The 22,726-nt window shown below is 38.7% G+C and overlaps 1 protein-coding gene across 1 annotated transcript in view; it reads left to right on the top strand.

Moving 5' to 3' along the window:
• LOC133580843 (kidney mitochondrial carrier protein 1) overlaps positions 1–22,726 on the top strand; it is a 42,711-nt gene that overhangs the window by 12,328 nt on the left and 7,657 nt on the right. Inside the window, exons 5-6 of the mRNA XM_061935073.1 lie at positions 6,234–6,329; positions 19,004–19,128. Of these exons, the coding sequence (XP_061791057.1) occupies positions 6,234–6,329; positions 19,004–19,128 (221 nt within the window). The remainder of the gene's footprint in view (positions 1–6,233; positions 6,330–19,003; positions 19,129–22,726) is intronic.

Consider the following 22,726-nt stretch of genomic DNA (forward strand, 5'->3'; position numbering starts at 1 on the left):
CATGTTTTTTGAGTTTCATGTTTTTTTGCTCACTTTTTGTTTCCCAGAGCAGTGTTTTTCAACCACTGTGCCGCGAGATAGAGTCTGGTGTGCCGTGGGAGAATATGTAATTTCGCCTATTTGGGTTAAAAATATTTTTTGCAAACCAGTAATAATAATCTACAAATGTGCCGTTGTTGAGTGTCGGTGTATAACCATGTAATACTCTTCCATATCAGTAGGTGGCAGCCGGTAGCTAATTGCTTTGTAGATGTCGGGAACATGGTTTGTTGTGATCATAATATGCAGACGACAGCGTGCAGGTAAAAAGGCGTCCGTCTAAGGCTTAAACCAAAAATAAACAAAAGGCGAGTGCCGCTAAGAAAAGGCATTAGAGAAGGCTATGCAAAACGAAACTAAAACTGAACTGGTTGCAAAGTAAACAAAAACAGAATGCTGGAAGACAGCAAAGACTTACAGCGTGTGGAGCAGACGGTGTCCACAAATTACCTCCGAACATGACATGACAATCAACAATGTACAGAAGACATGAAACTTCTACAGGAAATTACCAACAACACAGGAAAAGCCACCAAAATAAGAGCGCAAGACAAGACATAAAACACTACATACAGGAAGACACCAAAAAACCCCAAATAAGTCACAGCGTGATGTGACAGTACTTTGAGACAAGAGCTATAGTCGTGCATGGTTGGTTATGGTTTGAATTCTTATCCAAAACTTGCGAGAACAACTTTTTATTGTCAATATCAGCTACTGAGTTTAATGTTTTTATGTTTTCTGCTGGTGGTGTGCCTCCGCATTTTTTCAATGACAAAAATGTGCCTTGGCTCAAAAAAGGTTGAAAAACACTGTCCCAGAGCATAAAAAAAAACTGCATGTAAATGTGTCAATTCTGCAAATTAGACAATGAGTTTTTTTAGCGCTGTGAAATCCATTGACAAACCTTGTACTGGTGTAAACATACCCTTAGTTACAAGAGCAGGACAAGTGGCAATCAAAAATAGCCTACACTGCAAAAAGTCAGTGTTCAAAAACAAAAAACAAAATACAAAAATGAGGGGTATTTTATTTAAACTAAGCAAAATTATCTGCCAATAGAACAAGAAAATTCGGCTGGTCAAGACGTTCCAAAACAAGTCAAATTAGCTAACCTCAATGAACCCAAAAATACCTTAAAATAAGTATATTCTCACTATTAACAAGTGTACTTTTCTTGGTAGAAAAAAAAAAGTCCTTTTTGCTCAATATGTTGAAAAATATTCTTAAATTAAGTAAATGCTTGTGCCATTATCTTGACATAATGATATGCGCTCGACGTCATGTTTTTTGTTTTTTTTCATGCTTGAAGTAAGAAATTACTGCTTTAAAAAAGTAGTTTTATACTTGTGAGTGTTGATGACGCAGCTTTGCAACAGTTGATATTCTAGTTTCAAGCATGTTTTACTCAATATAGGTCATCAAATCTCAGCAACAAGCTGTAATATCTTACAGAGATCATTTAGGACCAAAACCCTTAAAACAAGTAAAACACTCTATAACATAAAATCTGCTTAGTGAGAAGAATTATCTTATCAGACAGAAAATAAGCAAATATCACCCTTATTTGAGATATTTAGTCTTACTTAGATTTCAGTTTTTGCAGTGTGACTTAAAAAAAAAAAAATCCCTTTTGCATTAATGTCCAAGTGTATCTAATGAGGTGGCCAATGAGGTGTGTCTATTCTGGTGCTGAAATGGCTGCCGGAGTTCCAATAAACCCTCACTGGTGGTTTATTAATAGACTGAGGCCTTCAAGGTTTAACATTCTGTGAAGGATATGGTTGCGTGAATAGGATTTGTGTGCACACACTAAATGATCTTTTAATGGCGTGATGACGACCTGTGCACCCAATGTCTTTATTAAAGGATACTGATGATTATTATTATTATTATTTTGTTATTACTATTAATCAGTCCAACGAAATAAAACATAATAATACAATTCCAAAACCAAACCCGGCCCAGCAACATTCACAATAGCAATCAACAGAGCAATTGAGAGGACACACAAACATGACACAAAACAATCCAAAAGTAGTCAAAACTAAAATGAATAATATCAACAACAGTATCAATATTAGCGTATTTTTCGGACTATAATTGCAGTTTTTTTTCATAGTTTGGTCGGGCTCCAGTGTGACTTTTATATGTTTTTTTCTTTATTTATTATGCATTTTTGGCAGGTGCGACTTATACTCCGGTGCGACTTATACTCCGAAAAATACGATAATAAGAATTCCAACGTAGCAGTGATTAGAAATGCCTCATTTACATTATCATCACAGCGCTGATGATTTTAATCCATGTATACACACATCCTTGCGGTCTAGATCAGGGGTGTCCAACATTACCTGGCCCGTGGGATGAGTTTGCTAACTATAAAAATCAGCCAAAATTTTGAAATGAAATAAACTGCTGTTCTAAATGTGTCCACTCCATGTCCCAATAGCAATTTTTTGTATCTTTGTAGATTATGCTATAAATGTAAAAAAAACAAATGTTAGTGCACCATTTGAGGAAAATGAGCAAACTACATAAATAACATCCTGTAATTTGATTTTGATATCATTTTTTATATCTTGATAGCTTGAAAATGACCACCAATGAGCTGGCTGATGAACATTATCACATCATTCATTCAGAAAGTATAAATAACGACAAATAAAGGTAGAATACTATTATTACTATAACTAGTACATTTTCAGAATGTGCTTGTTCTATCTTTAAACAAAGAAAACAATCTGAAGTTGTCTTTATTTTTAAGTTATCGTGCCGTGATTTTACCAGTCCGGCCCACTTGGGAGTAGATTTTTCTACATGTGGCCCCCCGATCTAAAATGAGTATATCCAATGTATGTGTTGGATATACTTTGGTGTAAATTTTGAGTGAACTCTGCTCCATAGTTCTGCTTATTACCAGGTTTTATGAGTGTGTCTGGAAATGGTTCGTTTGTGGAGGCTAGGGGCTGGGCGATAAAACGATATCATCACGATAGACACGTAATCGATATCAATAAAATATGTGTCCGATGCAGCGTTCGATAATTAGTTTCTCTTCTTCGTCGGAAGAAACCAGTGGGAGTGACCACAGATCAGTGGGAGTGACCACAGATCAGTGGGAGTGACCACAGATCAGTGGGAGTGACCACAGATCAGGTGAAGTGACCACAGATCAGTTGAAGTGACCACAGATCAGTTGAAGTGACCACAGATCAGTGGGAGTGACCACAGATCAGTGGGAGTGACCACAGATCAGTGGGAGTGACCACAGATCAGGTGAAGTGACCACAGATCAGGTGAAGTGACCACAGATCAGTGGGAGTGACCACAGATCAGTGGGAGTGGCCACAGATCAGGTGAAGTGACCACAGATCAGGTGAAGTGACCACAGATCAGTGGGAGTGACCACAGATCAGTGGGAGTGACCACAGATCAGTGGGAGTGACCACAGATCAGGTGAACTGGCCACAGATCAGTGGGAGTGACCACAGATCAGTGGGAGTGACCACAGATTAGTGGGAGTGACCACAGATCAGGTGAAGTGACCACAGATCAGTGGGAGTGATCACAGATCAGGGGGAGTGATCACAGATCAGGGGGAGTGACCACAGATCAGGTGAAGTGACCACAGATCAGGTGAAGTGACCACAGATCAGTGGGAGTGACCACAGATCAGGTGAAGTGACCACAGATCAATGGGAGTGACCACAGATCAGTGGGAGTGACCACAGATCAGGTGAAGTGACCACAGATCAGGTGAAGTGACCACAGATCAGTGGGAGTGACCACAGATCAGTGGGAGTGACATGCTAACAGAAAGTCAAGTAAGCGTATCAACTATCAAGTTTGGTTGCGCCATCTTGTTGTCACACAGTTGATTCTCTGCATGGAGCATACTTGCCAACCCTCCCGGATTTTCCGGGAGACTCCCGAAATTCAGCGCTTCTCCCGAAAACCTCCCGGGACAAATTTTCTCCCGAAATTCAGGCGGACCTGAGTGAGGTGTCGACAGCCTGTTTTCACGTCCGCTTTCCCACAATATAAACAGCGTGCCTGCTCAATCACGTTATAACTGTAGAATGATCGAGGGCGAGTTCTTAGTTTCGTATGTGGGTTGTTAGGCAGTTTCATTAACGTCTTCCCAGCGCGGCAACAACACACAACAGCAGTCACGTTTTCGTCTACCGTAAAGAAGTTCGTCTGCCGTAAACAGCAATGTTGTGACACTCTTAAACAGGGCAATACTGCCATCTACTGTACATGCATATGTGACAATAACATCTAGGGCTTTTAGAGAGTGCAGTGCACAACTGCGCACACAAGGAGACGAAGCAGAATGCATCATGTTGCGTTTTGGACCAGTTGTTCCTCCCAGGGAATTCAAGTCACAATTCGCTCCCAAGTTCTTTCCGACACTTAAAGCTGAGTTGAAAAACCACCAGAGACAGAATAGGTATTTTGTTGTATATTCTCAAAGCTTTGCCAATATACATTTTTATTGAGACCAGTCTAACCACAGAACATTCTATCGCGCCTCTCCAAAATGGTCTCTCTTCCCAACGCCAAAAACCTCTCTTTTCTTCCCCCTCCCTAGCCATAACAAAATGCTAGTCACAACACATTCCAAAGAACTCAAGGGCAACACACAGTATACTTGCTGACAGAGCATCAAGAGAAGAAATGGAAGAAGTACAACTTAAATTCGGATATATGTAAATATCTGCCTCCGACAATCATCATAGAGGGTGTTCAGCATGGTTAGAAAAATAGTGACAGAGAATAGAACAAGGATGGACAATTCAACCCTTAACTCAACAATGAGTAGATGAGTGTTATGTGTGTGTATATGTGTAAATAAATGAACACTGAAATTCAAGTATTTCTCTTATTTATATATATATATATATATATATATATATATATATATATATATATATATATATATATATATATATATATATATATATATATATATATATATATATATATATATATATATATATATATATATATATATATATATATGAAATACTTGACTTGGTGAATTCTAGCTGTAAATATACTCCTCCCCTCTTACGCCCCCACCCCACCTCCCGAAATCGGAGGTCTCAAGGTTGGCAAGTATGGCATGGAGTGAGAGAAGATAAGGTACTTTAAAATAAAATAAAATAAGATAAATAAATTAAAAACATTTTCTTGAATAAAAAAGAAAGTAAAACAATATAAAAACAGTTACATAGAAACTAGTAATTAATGAAAATGAGTAAAATTAACTGTTAAAGGTTAGTACTATTAGTGGACCAGCAGCACGCACAATCATGTGTGCTTACGGACTGTATCCCTTGCAGACTGTATTGATATATATTGATATATAATTTAGGAACCAGAATATTAATAACAGAAAGAAACAACCCTTTTGTGTGAATGAGTGTAAATGGGGGAGGGAGTTTTTTTGGGTTGGTGCACTAATTGTAAGTGTATCTTGTGTTTTTTATGTTGATTTAATAAAAAAACAACAACAACAAAAAACAAAAAAAAAACGATACCGATAATAAAAAAAACGATACCAATCATTTCCGATTTACATTTTAACGCATTTATCGGACATCTCTAATTGTTACCCCAGATTTCAACACAATAATTAAGATATGGGAGTACGAAAGAATTATATAACATGTTAAGAGCCTATAAGTCAAAAAAATATATGAATAATTGCCCATATTGATGGATACAAAACACTTCTATTGTGATACAGTCCTCATCCAGCCCGAGTGGAGGAGTTAAAAATGGTAAATGGGTTATACTTGTATAGCGCTTTTCTACCTTCACATGTTTACATGTTGGAATGCAAAAGAGAGAAAAAAACTTTTGTCGACTTGTCTTTCATAATGATTGTGAATGACAGGCAAAATGCCCCAAAAAAGTGCTTTTTTTTTCTCCGTTTTATCGTTGTGTGTCAAACAGTCATGAGGCCAGGCAGAAGACTCGTGTAAGCAAGAGAGTGAAGGAATGTTCCCACAAAATAAGATGTGGGAGAAAAAAAAGTCAGGCAGACTTACTTGCCAAAAAGCGCTTCCAACGTTTAGCCGATGGCAGCCATACTTACATTTCCTGCTTAAAATGTCTCTTGGGAGTTCTGTCATTCAGATATCTTCTGTCTCATCCCGAAATGTGTGCATATGTTCTTTCAGATCCGCATGCAAGCCCAGGGAAGCGTGATCCAGGGCAGTATGATGGGCAACTTTATCAACATTTATCAGGAGGAAGGCACCCGGGGACTTTGGAAGGTACAAACTGGTTGCTTTACTTGGTCAGTTAAAGGACTACTGAAATGCGATTTTCTTATTTAAACAAAGATAGCAGGTCCATTCTATGTGTCATTCTTGATCGTTTCGCGATATTGCCATATTTTTGCTGAAAGGATTTAGTAGAGAACATCTACGATAAAGTTCGCAACTTTTGGTCACTGATAAAAAAGCCTTGCCTGTACCGGAAGTAGCAGACGAGTAGCGTGACGTCACAGGTTGTGGAGCTCCTCACATCTGCACATTGTTTACAATCATGGCCACCAGCAAGCAGTGAGAGCGATTCGGACTGAGAAAGCGACGATTTCCCCATTAATTTGAGCGAGGATGAAAGATTCGTGGATGAGGAAAGTGAGAGTGAAGAACTAGAAGGCAGTGGGAGCGATTCAGATAGGGAAGATGCTGTGAGAGGCGTGTGGGACCTGACTAAAACAGTAAATAAACACAAGACATATATATACTCTATTAGCCACAACACAACCAGGCTTATATTTAATATGCCACAAATTAATCCCGCATAACAAACACCTCCCCCCTCCCGTCCATATAACCCGCCAATACAACTCAAACACCTGCACAACACACTCAATCCCACAGCCCAAAGTACCGTTCACCTCCCCAAAGTTCATACAGCACACATATTTCCCCAAAGTCCCCAAAGTTACGTACGTGACATGCACATAGCGGCACGCACGTACGGGCAAGCGATCAAATGTTTGGAAGCTGCAGCTGCATGCGTACTCACGGTACCGCGTCTGCGCATCCAACTCAAAGTCCTCCTGGTAAGAGTCTCTGTTGTCCCAGTTCTCCACAGGCCAATGGTAAAGCTTGACTGTCATCTTTCGGGAATGTAAACAATGAAACACCGGCTGTGTTTGTGTTGCTGCAGTCGGCCGCAATACACCGCTTCCCACCTACAGTTTTCTTTTTTGCTGTCTCCATTGTTCATTGAACAAATTGCAAAAGATTCACCAACACAGATGTCCAGAATACTGTGGAATTTTGCGATGAAAACAGACGACTTAATAGCTGGCCACCATGCTGTCCCAAAATGTCCTCTACAGTCCGTGACGTCACGCGCAGGCGTCATCATACCGAGACGTTTTCAGCAGGATATTTCGCGCGGAATTTAAAATTGCACTTTAGTAAGCTAACCCGGCCGTATAGGCATGTGTTGCAATGTTAAGATGTCATCATTGATATATAAACTATCAGACTGCGTGGTCGGTAGTAGTGGGTTTCAGTAGGCCTTTAATTGAACAATACATTACAATGAACTCGATAAATTGCCATGTTTCTTTGTGTTTAATTTCAAACCGGGTGCAAGAGAGTTCACTCTGTACATCACTTTTGGCACCTGAGCGAGTTTGTTCAATAGCAGAATACATTTTTAATAGAGGGCCAACCCTATTGTCAGTCATTCACAATCTTTTGTCTCTGTGGGTGGAGGCGGGACAGCTGGCTTTTTGACAGTAACAGAGCCACGCTTGTTGCTGGTGAGAAGTTAACAAAAATTAGGAGGGGAAAAAGGTTTGTAACTCTTTGATGGAATACTTGGGCTTCAGACCGTCGCTGAATGAGCAAGACTAGCTAATCAACACAGCATGCCGACTTTACAGGACCCAGAAATCACCCAACCCAGTTTTTTCCACTGGGGAGTATTTGCACTTCATTCTGATTAATATTTATTCTGGCAAATTTTGGTGAACATATAATTTTTATTGTTTACTTATTTAGTATAATCAAAAGTAAAAAAAAACCCAAAAGGTTTATTGCGTTTTAAGGGGTTACTTGTGTTATTATTACTACAGTGTTGGCGCTAGGGAGCCCATCAAGTCATAAAAATGGGGTCCCCCAGTAAACTTTTAGGGTCCCACTTTTTTGTAAGCGTTTTGAAAACAAATGATAAATGTATGCTTATCCTGTTATATCTCACATTCTATATTGTGTTTTGGAAAATGTTGTCATAAACGTTACTTAATTAATTAAAAAATAATACAAAAGAAAACATTTTTTTGCAGATGTACAAACCCTGTTTCCATATGAGTTGGGAAATTGTGTTAGATGTAAATATAAACGGAATACAATGATTTGCAAATCCTTTTCAACCCATATTCAGTTGAATGCACTACAAAGACAAGATATTTGATGTTCAAACTCATAAACTTTTTTTTTTTTTTTTTTGCAAATAATAATTAACTTAGAATTTCATGGCTGCAACACGTGCCAAAGTAGTTGGGAAAGGGCATGTTCACCACTGTGTTACATGGCCTTTCCTTTTAACAACACTCAGTAAACGTTTGGGAACTGAGGAGACACATTTTTTAAGCTTCTCAGGTGGAATTCTTTCCCATTCTTGCTTGATGTACAGCTTAAGTTGTTCAACAGTCCGGGGGTCTCCGTTGTGGTATTTTAGGCTTCATAATGCGCCACACATCAATGGGAGACAGGTCTGGACTACAGGCAGGCCAGTCTAGTACCCGCACTCTTTTACTATGAAGCCACGTTGATGTAACACGTGGCTTGGCATTGTCTTGCTGAAATAAGCAGGGGCGTCCATGGTAACGTTGCTTGGATGGCAACATATGTCGCTCCAAAACCTGTATGTACCGGTACCTTTCAGCATTAATGGCGCCTTCACAGATGTGTAAGTTACCCATGTCTTGGGCACTAATACACCCCCATACCATCACAGATGCCGGCTTTTCAACTTTGCGCCTATAACAACCCGGATGGTTCTTTTCCTCTTTGGTCTGGAGGACACGACGTCCACAGTTTCCAAAAACAATTTGAAATGTGGACTCGTCAGACCACAGAACACTTTTCCACTTTGTATCAGTCCATCTTAGATGAGCTCAGGCCCAGCGAAGCCGACGGCGTTTCTGGGTGTTGTTGATAAACGGTTTTCGCCTCGCAAAGGAGAGTTTTAACTTGCACTTACAGGTGTAGCGACCAACTGTAGTTACTGACAGTGGGTTTCTGAAGTGTTCCTGAGCCCATGTGGTGATATCCTTTACACACTGCTGTCGCTTGTTGATGCAGTACAGCCTGAGGGATCGAAGGTCACAGGCTTAGCCGCTTACGTGCAGTGATTTCTCCAGATTCTCTGAACCCTTTGATGATATTACGGACCATAGATGGTGAAATCCCTAAATTCCTTGCAATAGCTGGTTGAGAAAGGTTTTTCTTAAACTGTTCAACAATTTGCTCACACATTTGTTCACAAAGTGGTGACCCTCACCCCATCCTTGTTTGTGAATGACTGAGCATTTCATGGAATCTACTTTTATACCCAATCATGGCACCCACCTGTTCCCAATTTCCCTGTTCACCTGTGGGATGTTCCAAATAAGTGTTTGATGAGCATTCCTCAACTTTATCAGTATTTATTGCCACCTTTCCCAACTTCTTTGTCACGTGTTGCTGGCATCAAATTCTAAAGTTAATGATTATTTGCACAAAAAAAACGTTTATCAGTTTGAACATCAAATATGTTGTCTTTGTAGCATATTCAACTGAATATGGGTTGAAAATGATTTGCAAATCATTGTATTCCGTTTATATTTACATCTAACACAATTTCCCAACCAAATCATATGGAAACGGGGTTTGTAAATGTGTTCAGTTATAAACATTCATTCCCTTTCTTCTTTCCTTCATAGATCTAAACTTTACCGCTGCCGGTAGTTTTTGCTGTATTTGTATTTACCGTATTTTTCGGATTATAAGTCGCAGTTTTTTTCATAGTTTGGCCGAGGGTGCGATTTAAAGTTAAAGTTAAAGTTAAAGTACCAATGATTGTCACACACACACTAGGTGTGGCGAGATTATTCTCTGCATTTGACCCATCACCCTTGATCACCCCCTGGGAGGTGAGGGGAGCAGTGGGCAGCAGCGGTGGCCGCGCCCGGGAATCATTTTGGTGATTTAACCCCCAATTCCAACCCTTGATGCTGAGTGCCAAGCAGGGAGGTAATGGGTCCCATTTTTATAGTCTTTGGTATGACTCGGCCGGGGTTTGAACTCACAACCTACCGATCTCAGGGCGGACACTAACCACTAGGCCACAGAGCGACTTATGTGTGAAATTATTAACACATTAAAGTAAAATATCAAATAATATTATTTATCTCATTCGGGTAAGACAGTGATTTTCAACCACTGTGCCGCGGCACACTAGTGTGCCCTGAGATATTGTCTGGTGTGCCGTGGGAAATTATGCCACTTCACCTAATTGGTCCAAAAAATATTTTTTGCAAAGCAATAATCATAATAATGTGCTGTTGTCTAGTGCCTGCGCTGTGTAGAGCTTGGCAATCCCAATATGCAGAGCACAGCGGGAGACAGCGTGCAGGTAAAAAGGTACGTAACGCTTAAACCAAAAATGAATACAAAAGGCAAGTCCCGCTAGGAAAAAGCACTGAAGCATAGGGATGGCTATGTACAACAAAAGTAAAACTGAACTGGCTACAAAGTCAACAAAAACAGAATGCTGGACGGCAGCAAAAACTTACAGCGTGTGGAGCAAAGACGGCGTCCACAAAGCACATCCGTACATCACATGACAATCAACAATGTCCCCACAAAGAAGGATAGCGTACGCACAACTTAAATAGTCTTGATTGCGAAAACAAAGCAGGTGCGGGCAGTAGCGCTCAAAGGAAGGCGTGAAGCTGCTACAGGAGAACGCCAACAAAACAGGAAAGGCCACCAAAATAACAGAACTAAAGCACTACACAGGAAACAACAACAAACTGGGGGAGTTTAATTTTTTAACCTTTTCTGCTGGTGATGTGCCTCCGTATTTTTTTCATGAAAAAAATGTGCCTTGGCTCAAAAAAGGTTGAAAAACACTGGCGTAAGAGACGAAGCAAATGGCAGCAATCGTCACTCACACGTCAACCAATAAGAATTTGGCGGAGGAGGGTCATGGCAGAAGTGCATTGTGGGTCATAGGATGCTAACTGCTATATGCTACTGATGGATCACATCAACATTGGCGGTAACTTATAAAAACTGAGAAGGGCTGAACAAAAATGGCACCGAAAAGGAAATCATATACTGCAGATTACAAGCTGGACGTAGTGAAATATGCAGCAGAGAACGGCGATCGAGCAGTAGAAAGAAAGGACATACCAGAGGCCACACCGGGGAGGAAGATTTCATGGGATTTAGTGATCGGGAGTGACAGATTGTTTGGTAAACGTATAGCGCACTTAAAATTATTTTTTCCCCCCCAAAACTCGACAGTGCGCCTTATAACCCGGTGCGCCTAATGTAAGGAATAGGTTTGGTTGAGCTTACCCACCTCGAAGCTATTTTGTTTGGTGCATGGTGTAATGATAAATGTGACCAGTAGATGGCAGACACACTTAAGAGATACATGTAAACTGCAAGATGTCACCAGTAAACAAAGACAACATTTTAAATGTTCCGTTCAAAATATAGAACATTACACACAGCGCTCTGTCAAAATGTTTTAGTACGACTTTGGTACCGTAGTTTTCGGACGATAAGTCGCAGTTTTTTTCATAGTTTGGCCAGGGGGTGCGACTTATACTCAGGAGCGACTTATACCGTAAAATATCAAATAATATTATTTAGCTCATTCACGTAAGAGACTAGACCAGGGGTCGGCAACCCAAAATGTTGAAAGAGCCATATTGGACCAAAAATACAAAAACAAATCTGTCTGGAGCCGCAAAAAATTAAAAGCCATATTACATACAGATAGTGTGTCATGAGATATAAATTGAATTAAGAGGACTTAAAGGAAACTAAATGAGCTCAAATATAGCTACAAATGAGGCATAATGATGCAATATGTACATATAGCTAGCCTAAATAGCACGTTAGCATCGATTAGCTTGCAGTGACCAAATATGTCTGATTAGCACTCCACACAAGTCAATAACATCAACAAAACTCACCTTTGTGCATTCATGCACAACCTTAAAAGTTTGGTGGACAAAATGAGACAGAAAAAGAAGTGGCATAAAACACGTCCTAGAACGTCGGAGAAAGTTATACATGTAAACAAACTAAGGTGAGTTCAAGGACCGCCAAAATTAGTAGGACAAAACGGCACTCGCCAAATACTCGAATCAGTGAAGCTGACAGTGTGCTTTATAACAATTAGGGAGGTTTGTGTCATGTTTGTCCTCCTACAGAAACCATATTAAAACAAAAACATTTTTTTTTCCTCTCATCTTTTTCCATTTTTCATACATTTTTTAAAAAGCTCCAGAGAGCCACTAGGGCGGCGCTAAAGAGCCGCATGCGGCTCTAGAGCCGCCGGTTGCCGACCCCTGAACTAGACGTATAAGATTTCATGGGATTTAGCGATTAGGAGTGACAGATTATTTGGTAAACGTATAGCATGTTATTTGAACATACCAGGCACGTATATATAATGTAACGTACACTTATTCAGCCTGTTGTTCACTATTCTTTATTTATTTTAAATTGCCTTTCAAATGTCTATTTTTGGGTGTTGGGATTTATCAAATAAATTTCCCCCCAAAAAATGCGACTTATACTCCAGTGCGACTTATACATGTTTTTTTCCTTCTTTATTATGCATTTTCGGCCGGTGCGACTTAAATCAATCAATTCCTTTATTGTCATTGTCATAATAACACTTAAGTCATACATGTCAACGAGATTTTGTTTGAGCTTTGTCCAGCGGCATAGAAACTGCATTGAAGTGCAGGTTGACCATAGTTCACAGTTTAGCATTGTTAGGAAGATGGCGAATAGAGGGACGTGGGGGTGGGAACAGTCGGATGTCTGATGGGTGTTACGTTGATGTTGCAGCAATGCAATGTCCAGAGCACAATTATTGAGGTGGTGAAGAGTGAGGTAATAAGATGGTCCGGGGCAGGCTGTTCATTTAGCAGTCTCACAGCCTGGGGATACAGACTGTGAGACATTCTGGTGGTCCTGGCGCGAATCCATCTATACCTCCTTCCAGAGGGTAGCAGGTTGAAGAGGCCATGTGCTGGGTGGTATCTGTCCTTCAGGATGTTGTGTACTCGCTTTAGGCAGCGAGTTGTGTACATGGCACTCATCTCTGGGAGTATCGTATGGCGTCACATTAGTGCCAAAAATCCAAGCGCATAAAAACTGTTATCGCGCGCTGATTCTCCACTTCGTGCGCGCGCGATGCTCTTTTGCGCGCGCGCGGTGCCTTTCTGCGCGCGCGCCGTCTCGGTCTGTGCGCTCTCTGTGTGCTCCTGGCATCTCTCCTCGCGCTGTCATGTTTCTTTTTGGCACTTTGGAGGCGGGTATCAGTGTTTCCCACACATTCATTTATTTGTGGCGGCCCGCCACGAAAGAATTACGTCCGCCACAAATGGATTTTTCGGCTTTTGACTCGCTCGACCGCTCATAAAAGCAATGGGACTCTGTCTGTGAATGTACCTTGTAGTTACAACTCCGGTGCAGTAGGTGGCGGTAGCCTACTATGCATTGTAACTCCGCCAATAGCACTTAATTCACCTGGTGGGCCAGAAGAAGAAGAAGAAGAAGAAGAAGACGAAGTAAAAGAATGGACCGACCGGATCAAAATACGAGGGTAATATAGGTTATAGCTGCATCGCTCGCGGCTCGTCATATATTTAACGTTAATCCGCGATTTCACCGAGCGTTTCACTGACGGTGAGCAGCCTGACGCTGCTTCATTAAGTAGTAACAGTCTCCTGTTTTCATACCGACGAGCTAACGTGTCCAGGTTATAACCCTGTTGTCAATAAACACACGTGGAGACGGTGCTTCAGATACTGCATTAATACTGAAGATAAATTGTTCACTGTCCACTGCAGCATGTGAATGCAATGAAAATAATAAAATCTGAGCCAACAAGCTGTTAAAATGTTGTCCAGGTTAATGTTTTGGCCATTAAAGGCCCTTCATTTCAAGATTTCAACTGTGATCGGGCTTTAAACAGGTGGCTGACCTGTTCAGATGGGTGTAACTCAGGGGTGCTCACACTTTTTCTGCAGGCGAGTTACTTTTCAATTGATCAAGTCGTGGGGATCTACCTCATTCATATATATAATTTATATTTACTTATTTATGAAATATATGTTTTTGTTAACAAGTTAAAGGTGTTTAATGATAATCCAAGCATGTTTAACACATATAGTTAATATTGTTAATAAATTAAACGTGTTTAATGATAATACAAGTATGTTTAATACATATAGTTAATATTGTTAACAAGTTAAAGGTGTTTAAAGATAATACAAGCATGTTTAACACATATAGTTAATATTGTTAACAAGTTAAAGGTGTTTAAAGATAATACAAGCATGTTTAACACATATAGATTCCTTTCTTTCATGAAGACAAGAATACAAAATAAGTTGGTGTATTACCTGATTCTGATGACTTGCATTGATAGGAATCAGACAGTGGTGCTGATAACGTCCGCATTTTCGAATGGAGGAGAAAAAAAGTCCTCCTTTCTGTCCAATACCACATGAAAGTGGTTGGTTTTTGGCATCTTATTTGTCCAGCTTCTCTACTCCTTTGTATACACTTTACAAGAAATACATTGTCGGCAAACTCCGTAGCTTGCTAGCTTGTGCACGCCAGCTTTCTGAGACTCTTATTTTGTTAGCGCAACTGTGCAGTCGGTCTTTGGAGTTTTGACGACAGGTACAGCGCCAGAGTCTGTTGAAATAAAGTGTTTCTTGCCTTCCTGTCGGTAATTTTAATGAGCTCAATATGTACATAAAGTGTTGTACTTATATTCCAACTCCGCGTTCTTCTTGGTCATCGCCGCTGCCGCCGCCACCCCCCACCCCCCGACCACACCACCACAAATAGATGCCTGTCCTGTGGGAAACACTGGGTATGCTTAGACGGCCCCTCCTTTCTGATTGGCTCTGAGCATTTTTCATATGACCAATGATTCTCCAGCGTAGCAACGTTGTAGCTATCTTACCTCGGACATCTAGCCTCAATCATTACATTGATGTCAATGGTACATGTACTAATTAAATTACCATAACTTGCTCGATTTTCGACCAATTTACAAACGGTTTGCCTTGTTACAAATCTTATTACATGTAGATATGACATAGGATGCTGTACCTGTTGAAATTACCTCTTTCGCTTTAAAAAAAAAAGACTTAATTGTGCAACATAGTTGTGTAGGGTCAGTGTTAGTCAGTTCTCTGATTATTTTAAACTGTTTCAGAATACATTATTAAAAGGCTATTTTTAACATTTTAAAAACCAAATTCAAAGATTATTTCATTAATTTTATGGCTGAATCAAAAGAAATTCCATAAATTAGAAAACAAATGTTCAAGAAGAAGTGAACATATAAAATAATGTTATGGTTGGATGTTATTGCTGGTGGACCAGTTCTGGCTGAAAGATGTGATTATGGTGTTTGTTGTCTTATTATTTATTTGGGTCACATTTTGTATTACCCTGTATTGTGTTTATGTGGTATGAAATAACCTTCATCAGCGCGCGACATTTTTTTAATCCACTTCTTCCTCCGTAAATCTTGATACATATTGACGATGACCCGCCCTGCTATACTTCTGATTGGCTCTGAGCATTTTTCGCCTGACCAATCAGAAAGAAGGGGCCGTCTAAGCATACCCGCCCCCAAAGTGCCAAAACGAAACATGACAGAGCACAGACCGAGACGGCGCGTGCGTAGAAAGGCACCGCGCGCACGCAGAAAGGCACCACGCGCGCGCACGCAGAAAGGCACCACGCGCGCGCACGCAGAAAGGCACCACGCGCGCGCAAAAGGTTGTCGCGCGCGCGCACGAAGTAGGGAATCAGCGCGCGATAACAGTTTTTATGCGCTTGGATTTTTAGCACTAATGTGACGCCATAGTATCGTCTCTACTCCAGACCGACTTATACTCCGAAAAATACGGTATGTTATTGTTATGCTTAGCATTCATGAGTGCCTGCTTGCACTTATCAGCCTAGTGGTGGCTCACATCCATCACACACACAGCTATTTTAAAGCAATGTTAAAAGGATAAAACCATTGTTTCTCCACTCGGGCTGCCCCCCGGGGACGCATAATAAATGAAAATAACATAACATTGTTTGCAAATTTGATAAATAAATAACCAAAAAATTTATATTTTGTTGTTTTCTTACTGTACCGAAAATTGACCGAACCGTGACCTCTAAACCGAGGTACGTACCGAACCGAAATTTTTGTGTACCGTTACACCCTTAGTAAATAGACACAAAAAGTGCGCTTACGCCGGCATTTTACTATATAATATGATTGTATTAGTGCCTAAAATTAGAGATGTCTATCGGCCGATAAATGCGTTAAAATGTAATATCGGAAATTATCAGTATCGTTTTTTTTATTATCGCTATCGTTTTTTTTATTATTTTATTTTATTTTTTTATTAAATCAACATAAAAAAACACAAGATACACTTACAATTAGTGCACCAACCCAAAAAACCTTCCTCCCCCACTCAATCACACTCATTCACACAAAAGGGTTGTTTCTTTCTGTTATTAATATTCTGGTTCCTACATTATATATCAATATATATCAATACAGTCTGCAAGGGATACAGTCCGTAAGCACACATGATTGTGCGTGCTGCTGGTCCACTAATAGTACTAACCTTTAACAGTTAATTTTACTAATTTTCATTCATTACTAGTTTCTATGTAACTGTTTTTATATTGTTTTACTTTCTTTTTTATTCAAGAAAATGTTTTTAATTTATTTATCTTATTTTATTTTATTAGTTTTTTTTAAAAGTACCTTATCTTCACTAGGGATGTCCCGATCCAGGTTTTTGCACTTCCGATCCGATACCGATATTGTTTTTGCACTTCCGATCCGATACCGATACTGACCGATAATGGCCTATCAGTTATTTAGCCTACTTAGTTGTCAGAATCATGTTAAAAAGGGTTTTAGTACTCTTGATAACAACTAGCCAGCTAAATTAGGTGAGTTTGAATAATACAAAATGGTTGGTAACAAGAAACTAACCTGTTTATTCAAGGATAAACACAAAATAGACACAATTATACATGACAAACAGAAATGGCATCATTGAAACAAGGGCTGGGCGATATGGCCTTTTTTTAATATTGCGATATTTTAAGGCCATATTGCGACACACGATATATATCTCGATATTTTGCCTTAGCCTTGAATGAACACTTGATGCATATAATCACAGCAGTATGATGATTCTATGTGTTTTGATTGATTTATTGAGACTTTTATTAGTAGGTTGCACAGTGAAGTACATATTCCGTACAATTGACCACTAAATGGTAACACCCGAATAAGTTTTTCAACTTGTTTAAGTCGGGGTCCACTTAAATTGATTCATGATACAGATATATACTATCAGATATATACTATCATCATAATACAGTCATCACACAAGATAATCACATTGAATTATTTACATTATTTATAATCAGGGGTGTGGACGGGGGCGCCGGATGTAAGTGTCAAAAAGACAGCCAAAAGAGTTTGATATGAGAATAAATCTAAAGTTAAAATATAGGGTAGAAATGCATCCATTTGCAGGAAATGTAGTCTTGATTTTCAACATTTTCTTTCAAGGCTTGCATGTCTACATTAAAACATTCTTCTTCATACTGCATTAATATATGCTACTTTTAAACTTTCATGCAGAGAAGGAAATCACAACTAAAAAAATCACAGATTTTTTCATACGGTGTTGATCTAGAAATTTTTTCCTCTGCATTTTGATGGTGTGGACGTGTGGCACCGAATGGAGATAAGCGTCTCGACAGACGTTATAATATTTGAACAATGATGACGAAAACTGTTTTCTCTGCCGTGTCCGTGTGTCGAAAATTGTTATGCGCTTATTTTTTTATTTGATTTTGTGCGTGGCATATAATTGCTATGCCGATCCGATCCAAATATCGGATCGGGACATCCCTAATCTTCACCATACCTGGTTGTCCAAATTAGGCATAATAATGTGTTAATTCCACGACTGTATATATCGGTTGATATCGGTATCGGTAATTAAAGAGTTGGACAATATCAGAATATCGGATATCGGCAAAAAGCCATTATTGGACATCCCTACCTAAAATTATTCTTAAAATTGAGATGAAAGTAATATTGTTTAATGGCAATAGTTTGCTGGACTATATATTGTCCAGAAGACTTTGTTGCCGGCCCATTCCTGACTTAAGCTTATGGTGTTATTTTATTGAGCCCGAGAAAAAAATGAATTTTTTTTTTTATAATGATTAAGCATGAAACTGCTCTGTGCAAACAAACACGTTAACTTTGGTGGAACAGAAATGTGCAATTTTGAGTTAACCATCTTCACTTTTTAAATTCACAAGCCAAACATAACAAAACATAATTCCAGTTTACTGATACTTGATGAGTGATATAATAACATTAAAATGTAATTTAAATAAAAATTAATTGAGTGCTGTCCACCACTCTGTATTGTTAATGAGTCTGATGGTACAAAATGTACTAAAACACTTAGTAGTCCTGCACTAGTAAATGTTGCACTCGGCCACTTTTACTTTTCCACAGGATTCCTGTAGCCTCATTTGACCTTGAACTCATTTCACCCTCTGCTGTTTGTTGCCAAGAAGTGTAACGCCGCCTCTCTCTCTCTCTCCGCCAGGGCGTCTCTCTAACTGCTCAGCGAGCGGCCATTGTGGTCGGAGTGGAACTACCCGTCTATGACATCACCAAGAAGCATCTGATCCTGTCGGGTCACATGGGCGACACCGTGTACACACATTTCTTGTAAGTGAAACCAGAACTCCCCCTGGTCTTGATTTGCTCACAAACAGGAAATTACAAAACCCAAAACCAGCGAAGTTGGCACATTGAGTAACTCGTAAATAAAAACAGAATACAATGATTTGCAAATCCTTTTCAACTTATATTCAATTGAATAGACTGCAAAGACAAGATATTTAATGTTCCAACTGAGAAACTTTATTTTTTTTTTGCAAATAATCATTAACTTAGAATTTAATGGCAGCAACACATTGCAAAAAAGGGGCACTTTTACCACTGTGTTACATGGCCTTTCCTTTTAACAACACTCAGTAAACGTTTGGGAACTGAGGAGAGCAATTTTTGAAGCTTTTCAGGTGGAATTCTTTCCCATTCTTGCTTGATGTACAGCTTAAGTCATACTTGCCAACCCTCCCGGATTTTCCGGGAGACTCCCGAAATTCAGCGCCTCTCCCGAAAACCTCCCGAGACAAATTTTCTCCCGAAAATCTCCCGAAATTCAGGCGGAGCTGGAAGCCACGCCCCCTCCAGCTCCATGCGGACCTGAGTGACGTCAGGTGCGCAACACCACGTAAATCGTTGGCCAACCAAAAAGTAACCCCAGTACGCTATAGCCAACATTCACCAGGAGATGGCAACAGACAAACATAGATAACTCTATTACATTATTCCCCTTTTAGAAATGTATAAAAGTTACTCAAAATAAATAAACAACCCAACCAAAAAATGCAGCAGCTCAATTAAAAAACTGTATTTAAGCCACATTCTTTTTTTTTTTTTTAGTGCTGAACTCTTAACCCTCGTTTGTAAAAAAATAACATGCTTTTTATACAAACAGTATTTGTACACCTTTAACACAGATTTTTATACTGTCTTCAGAGATTCAGTTTTTTTGGTGGTACTCGAAACCTTTCTGGGTACCTGCGAAAGGGTGTTCAGCATGGTTAGAAAAATAGTGACAGAGAATAGAACAAGGATGGACAATTCAACCCTTAACTCAACAATGAGTAGATGAGTGTTATGTGTGTGTATATGTGTACATAAATGAACACTGAAATTCAAGTATTTATTTTATTTTTATATATATATATATATATATATATATATATATATATATATATATATATATATAATAAAATAAATATATATACAGCTAGAATTCACTGAAAGTCAAGTATTTCTTATATATATATATATATATGTATATATATATATGAAAAACTTGACTTGGTGAATTCTAGCTGTAAATATACTCCTCCCCTCTTAGCCCCGCCCACAACCACGCCCCCGCCCCACCCCGACCACGCCCCACCCCCCACCTCCCAAAATCGGAGGTCTCAAGGTTGGCAAGTATGGCTTAAGTTGTTCAACAGTCCGGGGGTCTCGGTTGTGGTATTTTAGGCTTCATAATGCGCCACGCATTTTCAACGCGAGACAGGCAGGCCAGTCTAGTACCCGCACTCTTTTACTATGAAGCCATGCTGTTGTAACACGTGGCTTGGCATTGTCTTGCTGAAATAAGCAGGGGCGTCCATGATAACTTTTATTTGATGGCAACTTATGGTAAATGGGTTGTACTTGTATAGCGCTTTTCTAAGGAACTCAAAGCACTTTGACACTATTTCCACATTCACCCATTCACACACTGATGGATATGTTGCTCCAAAACCTGTATGTACCTTTCAGCATTAATGGTGCCTTCACAGATGTGTAAGTTCCGGAGATTGTGGGTGTTTTGTAGTAGCAAGGGGTGTATATTGTAGCGTTCCGGAAGAGTTAGTGCTGCAAGGGGTTCCGGGTGTTTGTTCTGTTGTGTTTATGTTGTGTTACGGTGCGGATGTTCTCCCGAAATGTGTTTGTCATTCTTGTTTGGTGTGGGTTCACAGTGTGGCGCATATTTTTAACAGTGTTAAAGTTGTTTATACGCTCACCCTCAGTGTGACCTGTATGGCTGTTGACCAAGTATGAATTGCATTCACTTGTGTGTGTGAAAAGCCGTAGGTATTATGAGATTGGACCGGCACGCAAAGGCAGTGCCTTTAAGTTTTATTGGCGCTCTGTACTTCTCCCTACGTCCGTGTACACAGCGGCGTTTTAAAAAGTCATAAATTGTACTTTTTGAAACCGATACCGATAATTTCCGATATTACATTTTAAAGCATTCATCGGCCGATAATATCGCCAGCCCGATATTATCGGACATCTCTACCATTTACCCATGTTTTTTTTACTGATTATCCTCATAAATTCACGACCTAATCACAACCTACTCACTGGCCTAGTGCAGAGGTGCTCACACTTTTTCTGCAGGCAAGCTACTTTTCAATTGATCAAGTCGTGGGGATCTACCTCATTCATATATATAATTTATATTTACTTATTTAAGAAATATATGTTTTTGTTAACAAGTTAAAGGTGTTTAATGATAATGCAAGCATGTTTAACACATATAGTTAATATTGTTAATAAATTAAAGGTGTTGAATGATAATACAAGTATGTTTAACACATATAGTTAATATTGTTAATAAATTAAAGTTGTTTAATGAAAATACAAGTATGTTTAACACATATAGTTAATATTGTTAACAAGTTAAAGGTGTTTAATGATAGTACATGCATGTTTAACACATATAGTTAATATTGTTAACAAGTTAAAGGTGTTTAATGATAGTACATGTATGTTTAACACATATAGTTAATATTGTTAATAAGTTAAAAGTGTTTAAAGATAATGCAAGCATGTTTAACACATATAGTTAATATTGTTAACAAGTTAAAGATGTTTAATGATAATGCAAGCATGTTTAACACATATAGTTAATATTGTTAACAAGTTAAAGATGTTTAATGATAATGCAAGCATGTTTAACACATATAGTTAATATTGTTAATAAATTAAAGGTGTTTAATGATAATACAAGCCTGTTTAACACATAGTTAATATTGTTAACAACTTAAAGGTGGTTAAAGATAATACAAGCATGTTTAACACATATAGTTAATATTGTTAACAACTTAAAGGTGGTTAAAGATAATACAAGCATGTTTAACACATATAGTTAATATTGTTAACAACTTAAAGGTGGTTAAAGATAATACAAACATGTTTAACACATATAGTTAATATTGTTAATAAGTTAAAGGTGTTTAAAGATAATGCAAGCATGTTTAACACATATAGTTAATATTGTTAATAAATTAAAGGTGTTTAATGATAATACAAGAATGTTTAACACATAATTAATATTGTTAACAACTTAAAGGTGGTTAAAGATAATACAAGCATGTTTAACACATATAGTTAATATTGTTAACAACTTAAAGGTAGTTAAAGATAATACAAGCATGTTTAACACATATAGTTAATATTGTTAACTTAAAGGTGTTTAATGATAATACAAGCATGTTTAACACATATAGTTAATATTGTTAACAACTTAAAGGTGGTTAAAGATAATACAAGCATGTTTAACACATATAGTTAATATTGTTAACAACTTAAAGGTGTTTAATGATAATACAAGCATGTTTAACACATATAGTTAATATTGTTAACAAGTTAAAGGTGTTTAATGATAATACAAGCATGTTTAACACAT

Source organism: Nerophis lumbriciformis, linkage group LG03 (genome assembly GCF_033978685.3).
Source record: "Nerophis lumbriciformis linkage group LG03, RoL_Nlum_v2.1, whole genome shotgun sequence".
Classification (NCBI taxonomy): domain Eukaryota; kingdom Metazoa; phylum Chordata; class Actinopteri; order Syngnathiformes; family Syngnathidae; genus Nerophis; species Nerophis lumbriciformis.